Source organism: Mus pahari, chromosome 12 (genome assembly GCF_900095145.1).
Source record: "Mus pahari chromosome 12, PAHARI_EIJ_v1.1, whole genome shotgun sequence".
NCBI classification, from domain to species: Eukaryota; Metazoa; Chordata; class Mammalia; order Rodentia; family Muridae; genus Mus; species Mus pahari.
In genome coordinates, this window is record NC_034601.1 from 83,319,565 (window position 1) to 83,330,199 (window position 10,635).

At 45.9% G+C, this 10,635-nt stretch overlaps 2 protein-coding genes across 3 annotated transcripts in view; both read left to right on the forward strand.

Annotated features, from left to right (window-relative positions):
- The window catches only part of Kcne2 (potassium voltage-gated channel subfamily E regulatory subunit 2), a 6,707-nt gene extending 3,672 nt beyond the window's left edge, over positions 1-3,035 (forward strand). Inside the window, exons 1-2 of one of the 2 annotated variants that reach the window (XM_021209972.1) lie at positions 665-741; positions 1,503-3,032. In XM_021209972.1, the coding sequence (XP_021065631.1) occupies positions 1,515-1,886 (372 nt within the window). In that variant the 5' untranslated portion in view covers positions 665-741; positions 1,503-1,514 and the 3' untranslated portion in view covers positions 1,887-3,032. Of the gene's footprint in view, positions 1-664; positions 742-1,502 lie in introns of those variants that run through there. The other variant, XM_021209971.1, reaches the window with a different exon arrangement.
- A 3,120-nt stretch (positions 3,036-6,155) lies between these two features.
- Positions 6,156-10,635, forward strand: part of Smim11a (small integral membrane protein 11A) — an 11,818-nt gene continuing 7,338 nt past the window's right edge. The window contains exons 1-2 of the mRNA XM_021210068.2: positions 6,156-6,249; positions 10,051-10,160. Of these exons, the coding sequence (XP_021065727.1) occupies positions 10,149-10,160 (12 nt within the window). The 5' untranslated portion in view covers positions 6,156-6,249; positions 10,051-10,148. The remainder of the gene's footprint in view (positions 6,250-10,050; positions 10,161-10,635) is intronic.

Consider the following 10,635-nt stretch of genomic DNA (forward strand, 5'->3'; position numbering starts at 1 on the left):
GAGGTGGGAGGACAAAGGGAGTGAGGTGGGAGGACAAAGGGAGTGAGGTGGGAGGACAAAGGGAGTGAGGTGGGAGGACAAAGTAAGTGAGGTGGGAGAGGGCATAATAGGCTAGGTAGTAAGGCTAAGGCGAGACTGAAATGTTCTCATTCAGGAAATGACTGGGAGGAAAAGAAATAGTTATGACTAGCTGCATGCACATAAGCTATATCTCTCATCTTGTAATGCGCATAAGCTGTATCCCTCATCTTATAATGCACATAAGCCATATCCCTCATCTTATAATACACATAAGCCATATCCCTCATCTTATAATGCACATAAACTGTATCCCTCATCTTATAATGCACATAAGCTGTATCCCTCATATTATAATGCACATAAGCCATATCCCTCATCTTATAATGCACATAAGCCATATCCCTCATATTATAATGCACATAAGCTGTATCCCTCATATTATAAGGGCTAAGCATAGGAGTGGGTCAGGTGGGCTCAGGCCAGGCCAGGAAAATCTTGTTAAGGAATTAGGAGGTTATTTTAAGAACAGCAGGAAAGTCCTGTGATGTAAGACGAGGGCATAGCCTTCCTTCCCCTCTTATTGAGATGGTGTCCTTGTGCAGGGAGAGAAGGGCATCCGCACCTTAAAGAGAAGTTTCCAGAAGGACCACACAGTGTTTCAGAGAGGTGGTGGTGGCTGTGCAGAGACTGTGGGGATGACAATGAGAGACGGATTTAACGGTGAAGAAAGCTCTGCTTATTTTTTGGCATCACTATCTAAAATGCTCTTTTCTGGTGTGTGTGTGTGTGTGTGAAGTTTGTCTACCAACTACAGCCAACTTTTTGACATTGTGACAAATGTCATCAACAGAGTTCACACCCCAGAACTGTGTAATCAAGTAGTTACAAAGAAAAATCTCATAAATTGCAACAAATATACACACATACATACATACCACACACACACACACCACATACATACACACTCACTACACACACACACACACACCACATACACCACACATACATACCATACTACACATATACATCACACACATAAAGACACACACATACACAGAGCATCTCATAATTTCTTAGTGTTTTAAGTAGCTTTATGCTTTGAGGGTGCATATACAGCTATCAAAAATATATGGTTATATAAGTGTCCATATATATGTACACATTTTGGTCAACTTCTAGTCTTTCTCCATCTTAATTTGTGCATATATTTTTATGTATAAATGTCTTTGTATAGTGTTATGTCTTCTATTACATTTTATTGTAACAGTGTATTAAAAAATGAATAAAAGTGACTGTGTTTGATTAAAAGACTACCCAAGTTTTGATTCAATCCATCACTAGCTTGGCTTAGAAACTGCATTCTCTCCACTTGCTCTCACCTCCCTGTCTCCCTGGAGGTAGCCAAATGGAGGAAGAGCCTTAACCTTGCTAATCTCAATTCTCATTTAACCTTGCTAATCTCTATTCCCGTTTAATTACAGCAAGGGGGAAGCATGGCCACATTAGCCAATTTGACCCAGACACTGGAGGATGCCTTCAAAAAGATTTTTATTACTTATATGGACAGCTGGAGGGGGAACACAACAGCCGAGGAGCAGGCACTCCAGGCCAGAGTGGATGCCGAGAACTTCTACTACGTCATCCTGTACCTCATGGTGATGATCGGCATGTTTTCATTCATCGTGGTGGCCATCCTGGTGAGCACGGTGAAGTCGAAGCGGCGGGAGCACTCCCAGGACCCGTACCACCAGTACATCGTGGAGGATTGGCAGGAGAAGTACAAAAGTCAGATCCTGCATCTGGAAGACTCCAAGGTCACCATCCATGAGAACATGGGGGCGGCGGGGTTCACAGTGTCACCCTGATAAAGAACGGGGTCCATCCGGCTCAGACGGGGTGCTTCTGCTGCCTCAGGAGCCCCACTTGTCCTTGCTCAGAAGAAAGCTAGTTCCTCTGTGCAGCCTGGCTGGCAGTTGATGCGGTGACATTTCTATCTCAGTGGTTTAGGTGAGCCTGTTGGGGTGATATTATGCTGAGAATCTCTTTTTTTCACTTGCTATGCAATGTAAATGTCATTTTAAACAATTTCAATCATGAAAACAGAGGCAAACATGAAGCAAGGGCACTGGGCGGGGCCGTGGGAATAGGGAATAGAGAGTAGGGATTTACAAAGTTTTCAGCCTTCTTTCTCATGAAATATTAGTTTGGATGTAGCAGATTCAGTTTATGAGTAAGCCAAACGTGTTCAGAAGCTGGGGTTTAAATCTCTCTTGGACTTGCTGAACTGACAGGAGAGCATTTACTTAGGCAGTGAGCCTGAGGTGGTCAATGGACAGAATTGTAGGTTATTTTGCATTCATAGCTTTCCTGGTATTTTACTGAGTTGGACGTCTGGACAGAACAAACACCGAAAGGACAAATAACCCACACCAGAAGCATCAAATATTCAAGAGCCCCCAGTGCAACCAAATGCACTTTTAACTTTTTAGAGAAACTCAAACTTTAAAAGCTCTCTGGCTTAAAAAAGTATGGCCTTTCTTCCTAAACATCATACTCTTTATTTAATTTTAGATGCAATTTATAGCTTATTTTCACACATATTTGACAAGATGGACCTACAGAACACCCCACTAGATGTTTGTTGCAAGCTAGACAGTGACTACTTAATCCTTTGCACCACAGAAGGGGTGATGGAGAAATGTTGGTCCAAGGCTACAAATTTTAATAGGGCTGGGGATGCACACCAATAACCCAACCCTCAGGAGACTGAGGCAGGAGGGGCTAGCTGAGGTTCCAAGCCATTCTAGAGCCATTGCACTGTAAGATCAGTAACATGCCATTTGGTCTTAAAAACTGATACCTGAGAGGATAGTAAGTATCCTTACCACAAAACAGTAACTATGTGAGATGACACATTAGTCATTCCACAGTGTTTATATGCTTCAAAACACCATGTTGTGTGTGTAATACAATGTAACTTGTCCTTAAGAAAATAAAATGAATATTTTGCACAATGGAGTATATGCCAGGCATCATGGCAGAGCTGAAGGGGACCTTGGAGGTCACCCTTTACCACTTCACCTACAGATGAGAAGACTGCAATCTATCAAGATTAGGTGTTTTCTTCATTAACTCAACTTCATGACATATTTCTACTGTGATTCCTGGCCTGGGACCTGGAAGTGAGAGGAGAGTGACATCTTGAGCGGTGGGAGCTAGTAGGAGTTGGGAATAGGGCATGCAGAGGTGGAAGAGCTCACACACATGGGGTGGGGGGAGTCAGTTGTGCACTCAAATGTGACAAGACTTAACAGAGCTTAACAGGAAGTGGACATGGCTGGAACAGAGACACGAGGATGAAGACATAATAGCTGCAGATAGGACATCCAGGGCAAACGAGAGACATGTTGGTCCTTAGCATCCATACCCCATGGTCCATATCCCATGCCTTTACTCTGCCATGGCTAGGACCCACCCTTTGTGAGTGAGTCCTCCAGCCTCAGAGTACAAAGACAAGAGTCAAAGAGGACCATTTCTGTTCCCGGTAGACAGTGCCTGGCTGGATGATTTGTAGGGGTTATTCTGAGTCTGTGGTTCTGGAGGCTGGGAAGACTAAGGGCATAGATATCAGCATCTGAGGTTCCTGGTGAAGATATCATATGGCAGAAAGAGGATGGCCAGATACCAGACCTACCCTCCTTATAACAGTGTGTGCCCTGGTAGTCAGTGCAGCCCAGTGCGGGTAAAGTTCCCTCCACCAAAGGCCAGACCTCCCTCTCATCTCAAGTCTTAATGTGAGTTTTGGTGGTCACACACCACAAAGCCAACTACAATGTTTGTCCCTTTATAGGAGATGTAATCTACATAGAGCATTTACTTCCTGTCACATGTTTGCATTTTGCTGCCAGAGAAACTAAGTGGTGTTAGAGTAAGTCATTCATATTCCAAGAGCAGATGTGCTATGGGTGGCTTCCTTCCTCAGACCAGAAGCCCAACATTCTGTTGTACACCAACATGGCCACCCTAGATAGCTCAGGCCCAGAGATCCCAGCCTGGGGCTGTATCCAGCCAGGTTTTCTACCCTTGTAATGACTTTTCTTTTTAATCAAGTCAAGGTTCCCTGAGCCTCCTTCCTGACTAGGCTCCACCTTTGGCCAGTAAATATGGTATACCCTTGGCACACATTATTGCATTGACCTTCATATCCTGAGACCTGAATAAACATTAATATACATTTCTAACAGCTCAAAATGGTTATCTAGCCCCTTAAAGTACCTGTCTGAGAAAGACGAACGGCGGCCAGGAGGAACGGACTGCACGTCTAACCAGAGGAGGCCAACAGGCTATGGAACCCTCTTACGGCAGTGAGAAAGCTTGCAATTACAAAATCCTTTCTCTTTCTCTTTGAGGAATACTTTTTCTTCCATCTAAAGAAATGTCTCTTAGAAATGCAAACACTGAGACCCTGCAAGAATAATTCTTCTAGCATCTAGAAATATCTCTTTGGAATGCAAACATTAAGACTCTGCTGGGCATGCCCCCTTGCAGGCCTAAGGGGCTTTGTTTCTCCCTCAGAACACAAAACACACACCCCTTCCCAGTGTTCGTAAATTTTCTCTTGGCTTATCTGTTACCCAGGAAAACATACAGGTGGTTAAACCCAGGCTTTCATTAAACATACTTTATCATCCTCACTGGGAAATATAGTTATAACCTGGGCATCAGTCAGGCAGTTTTACTTAGGGGATCGGGAGAAATGCTACGTCTTTATGTGGTAGTTAATGTGGTCAACGTCACAGGATCTGGTAACAGACAAGTCTCTGGGAATGTCCGTGGGGAATTATATAGATTGGGTTAAATAAGGTGGGAAAACATACTCTAAATGGGCGCCACCATTCCCTGAGCTGGGATCCTGGATGGAACATGAAGGAGAAGATCAAGCCAGGGCAAGCCTCCATCACTCTCTTCCCAGCTGTGGACTCTACTCACCTAGCCAGACAAGCCCTTGCTCCCCTAAGCTGCTTCTGTCAAGCATTTTGTTGCGTTAACAGCAGGTAACTCACACGTTGGACAGGCATCCAGTTGTTGATCCATTTACCCCAGCTTCTCCCTTCAGTATCAACTTCGACCAAAGTGAAGCTTTCCAAATGAAAAAGCCAAGTCAAACAGCTGGATTGTTGTTGTTTTTCTATCCATGTCCCCTTTAGAGTCTTTCTGCTCAGCCTGCTAGTTCTACACACCTGAGTAATACTTCAGTCTTAAAGTGCAGATTCAAAGCTATCGCAAAAGGAACAGGTGATGGGAGCTGACCCTAGTATCACAACCTATGGCGAGCCCCAGGTCTGGCACGTGCTGGCCTAAACCTCAGAAAAGAAAAACATTCTTTGTGTTTGCGTTCCATCATTTGTGAAATGTTATAGTGTGTCCTTTTTTAAGCCTTGTAGAATTAAATTAAACAATAATCTCAAAGCGATATTCTCTTGCTGGCACAAGCGGGTCTGTGATAGCCTCTGCACGCTAACATTTTCAACTTCATCTCCACGAAGAGGCATGATGAGATCTGAAGCTAGCTTTCTTGGGTCCAAGTATCCACCCTGCAATTAGTGTCAGCACCGGGCATCTGCTCCCTCCTCCACAGAAGAGGGAGATGAGGTGGAGAGCTAGGTGAGAACTTTCCCTCTCCAGAGCCTGGTGCAGGGCTTCTCTGTCTGTGACTCTCCACCCAGCACTTTGGGGATTCACTGCTTAGAAATGAAACTGGGAATCTAAAGTCAGGGTATCCTTCGGTTATCCCAACCGGGTTGCATTCTTGACCTCTTGGAGGAATGCTAAGCCTGAAAAAAAACAAAAACAAAAACAAAAACAAAAAACAAAAAAACTGGGACCTGTATAGAACAGGAGTCACCAGTGGACGTGAACAAAGGGTCCCAGGCCGCACCCCAACCCCTGCGGACCATCCTTGGGGGTCCTATTTGGATTTCTGTATTAGCCTCAGATTCCTGCGCAACCGGCCTGCCGCCTTTAGCGCCTGCGCTTGGAGCCACATGCTCCTTAACACCAGCGAATCTGCTGGCGCCCTAGAGCCACTGCGCCTGCGTATCAAGTGGTGCTTTGCAAGACGGCGCTTCTGTTCCGAGCGGTGCCTTTCGGGACTTGTAGTTTTCACGACGGGATTGTGGGAATCGTGGTTTGTGAGCAGCAAGCGAGGAGGCCCCGCCGCCTTGAGTTGTAAGTGTGTGAGTCTTTGGGGCTCTGGGGGTCCCTCGGTCATCCTGCGTTCGTGCTTCTCCCATGATGACACTTGCTGCCTACGGCCACACAGCCCGTGGGAAACCCTAATAGTCTGGTCGCCTTGTTTTGGTGACGCAGGGAGGGAGCGATGATAACTCCCGGCCTTCTACCTCTCCCCTTAGTGAAGGGAATGCCTGGGGGCGAAAACCTGGGGCTGGGCACTCCCAAGTATCCAGGGGTAAGGGGTAGCGAAGCCCCGTTTGATCCTGATTCCAGAGCCTTGAAATTTGGAATCTGGTCACCCGGATTTCTGCGTCTGGATTTCTTGAAAACCAAGGCCTGTGCTGAGCGGGCTAAGTGAGGTCCAGGGGTCATGGGCGACCTGAGCCTACCTATACTTTAGATGGTTGGCTGAGGAATTGGAGTGAAAAGGGTAGAGACGGGGAGTGAAACTGGCTTCAGACAGTTCCCACAAGCTGCTAGGATAGGTGAGTGCGTTATGTGCTGCGACAGGTGCACCCTCCACCCTGTTAGCCCTGGTGGCGCACGCTTTTAAGCCCAGCACTCAGGAAGCAGAGGCAGGCGGATTTCTGAGTTTGAGGCCAGCCTGGTCCACAGAGTGAGTTCCAGGACAGCCAGGGCTGCACAGAGAAACCCTGTCTCGGAAAAAAAAAAAAAAAAATCAAAACTACAAGCAGTTTTATTTTCTGTCGTTAAGGGTTAGGCCTGGACAGCTCCCTGCATTTCTTATATTTTAATGGCCTCCAGCTGTCCTTACCCCAGTGGCTTTGGCTCACCCTCTGCTGCCAGCTGCTGCTTGTTTCTGAATGACACCAGGAGTCCGTGATATCAGAGCAGACAGCTCACTGCTATGTTTAGCTTTCTTGGTTGTCCCCGTTTGCAGAAAGCTTGCAAGCTGCCATGAAAACATCTACTTTGGTGCGTGTAATTTAAAGCAGTGGGTAAAAATGAACGGGACTGACCTGGGCCCTTTGCTCTCCTCTGCCCACCCCACCCGCTCCAGAGCATTAGAGCTTCCCCTTTTACTTCCTCCTCCTCCTCTTCCTCTTCCTTCTTTCTTCTCTTTCTCCTCCTTGGCAGGATTCTGTGCATCTGACCTTGAACTCCTGTCCCTTGACTTTCACCTCCCAAGTGCTAGGGTTACAGGCTTGCACCACCAAGGCTGGTTTGTGAGTTACTTGGGCTGAACTCAGAGCTCTGTGTTAGTACTCTGGCTCAGCCACACCCACAGCCCTCTCAGAGACCTTACCTCTTAACACTCAGTCGCTAGTCTTTTTGGCATCAGGTTATGTGACATTAGACAGAGAAGAGAGCTGTGATTTCCAGAGTAGGAGACTTCCTCTCTGGACCCTGATATTCCAAGAGCACTCTGGCTCAGGAGCCAAATGGCTTTCCCAGGTCATGTGCTCAGCCCTTACTGCCACCTGGAGTAGAGACCTGTCCTCCTTCTCCTTGCCCTTATTCTTTATCCCATGCCTGGCATCTTGTCCTGACTACATCCCGCCCCATTGCTGTTATCTGAGGACCATTAGCAAAGGAGAGACATTATCAAGACAATAATGTTTTCTGTGTGTTACTCCTGCTTCTTAGCAATTACTGGCCGACTTCTGAAGGAAAATTTACTGATGAAGGAGGCTTTGAGAGGCCAAGGCCACATTGCTGCTAAGTGTAATAGGTTTGCCAGACCTCCAGATCCCGGGGTATTTTCTTTCATTTATTTCCTCTTGTCAGCGTCTTGGGTCCATTTGTTTCCCCTGACCTTGGGAGTCAATATCCTGGGCATATCAATTCACATAGGTGATTTGTGGGAAACAGTTAAATCGTCTACCATATAATATGTACACAACTCAATTAAGAAGGAATTATAAAAATAAAAAGAATATTTTGTTTTACTATACAGTATGGCTAATCCCTAAGATTACTAGATGTTCAAAGTGTAAATTCCAGCAGCAGGTTATAACATGCAAAGAACTCATTGTTCCAGTGTAGGTTGGAATCTGCTGCTATTTAAAGGCAAACACTTGCAAGTAGTGGGCACCTTCGACCACTGCTATCAAGTTTAAATAGGGCTTTGAATTATACGCTTCCTGCTTTATCTGACTTTGCACAAGTCAAAGGCAAAGCTTGGTTATCTTGTGCCAGTAGCTACTTGATTTTCAAAGTTCTGTAACCTTGAAATAGACGGAGATCTGAATTTTATATATTAGATACTTTTACAACTGGAAATGTTTTTCTACACCGTCTTCCACGAGGTTTTCTTAAGGAAATCCATTCTAGAAGTGTATGGAATTTCCTGCTGCATTTCTAATTCTAGTCTTAAGTTCTTATGAAGGATGGTGAGTTTGAAGCAGTCTATCTGTAGCCTGGTGACTTGCTGAGGCTAAAGCTACCAGACCTGACTGAATGGATGTAAGAGAGGCAAGGGGAAGGGAAACCTGGGGGTCTGCTTGATTGAGCTACACAGAGCGCTTTCCCAGTAAAGCAAGCTGGGGTCTCCCCCACACCCATGTGGAGCTGCATGCACACCCCTCTTTAAATAGAAGCTTGTAGCCTTAGCAACGGCCCTCAGTAAGTCCTTTTGGTGACCAAACATATCCTGAAACTAGGCATCATGGCTAGATCCAACATATACTGGTTTGGGGTGCATGCACAGTAAGGTAAACTGTGACCTTAAAATGAACATTTAGGGAGGGAAAAAAAATCCCTATTTGCCCTCTTTTGGCTATGCGTAATTGGGAGCAGATAGGATTAAATTGAAATGCATTGTGGGAAAGGATGTGAACTAAAGCTTACATAGCCCATATCGATTAGAACTTAAGGACACCCCACAGATAACAGTCAGCTCCCACCCTCTCCTGAACCCACAAAAGGAAGCCTCAGGCTGGTCCACTCCAGCTCAAGATGCCTGATGGCCTCTTGTAGAGTACCTGTACCACGTCTGTGCTTCTGAACAAAATTCCTTGTCACTTTCTGATCTGTGTTCACCTTCAATTTTTTAAATACTGTGCCAAGAACCTGGAGACACCCGTTTGGAACAGAGACCTCTGGTCCTAGGTGGGTTCAGATTCTGGTCACAAACCAGAGGACCCTGAGCACAGTCCTTATGCCCTGTCTTCCCCCTTTAAAGTAAAGGGGGTAAAATGGAGACTCGCTGGCTTAGCTCATCTAAGCACGTTAGCACAGATGGCATAGTGGAGTCAGGGCTGTGATAGCTTCTTATAAAGTCAAGTTTCAGAAATAGCAGGGCCCAGCTGGTTGCCAGTGGCATGTGCAGACGCTTCATCCAGATCGATGGTGTTCTGGCTGTGGAGGCAAGTGTCATAGCTAATGAGACACAAGACTGTGCAGAGCGTCTGTTCTCTGGCTATCTCTGCACTGTCCCTAGCTCTCAGGACAGATTTTTTTTGTGTGTTTTGTATTTTTTTTTCCTGTCATTCTTTCCCTCCAGATAGTTTTTTGTTTGTTTTTATTTTAAACCAAGACAAGCACAGTTAGTGTCCAGAAGGTCCTTTATCCCCAAACTAGCTTGTCTTCGTGCCAGAAGACGGGTGGGACCATTGGTGAGTGTGGGCTTTAAGAGCACAGAGGAGTCAGTTGGGAACAGATGCTTCAGCAGCAGCACCATGCAGGGAGCTGCAGAGAGCCACGAGGAACAGGGTCACCTTGTGCAGAACCCCTGACCCTCCTCTGCTTGCTCTCTGTTCACAGGCCTCTCCCTATCAAAGACCTGGTCTACCCTGGAGGCTCTGTATTGAAGCTCTGTCTCTCTTTTCCTAGATCAGAGCTTCCAGCTCCTTGGGCCCAACCTTCCAGCTGCCTCTCATGCCTGTGTGTAACGGTTACATCAATCAGAAGTGAATGACAGCTGGCCCACCATGAACTGGAAGGTGAGAATAGTTTTTTAAAAGTATAGTCTGTTGTTTTTTTTGTTTTTGTCTTTCCACATATAATATCTGTCACACTAGGGGAACACCTGAGTTCATGGGATCTGGAAATTCCAGCCTTGCTGTAAATGTATGGTGGGGGGTGACAGATGGCATTTGGTGGAGAATAGAAGTAGGTAAGACTTCTCACTTCAGAACCCAGTAAGCAAAGTGGAAGGATAGACCAGAGTCCCTTAAACCTCTGTGAACATCATTTCAGTGACCTGAGAACCTCCCATAAGGCCCCACTCTCTGAAGGTTCACTGCAGTTCATGGTAGCACCACCAGGGGGGCCAAGCCTTTTAACACACTTTATAGCCTTGAAGACGGTAAGAGCAACAATAGAGTAGATACTCTGCATCAGTATATACTCAGCATCAGTGGAGTAGATACTCTGTAACAGAGGAGTAGATACTCTGCATCAGTATATACTCTGCAT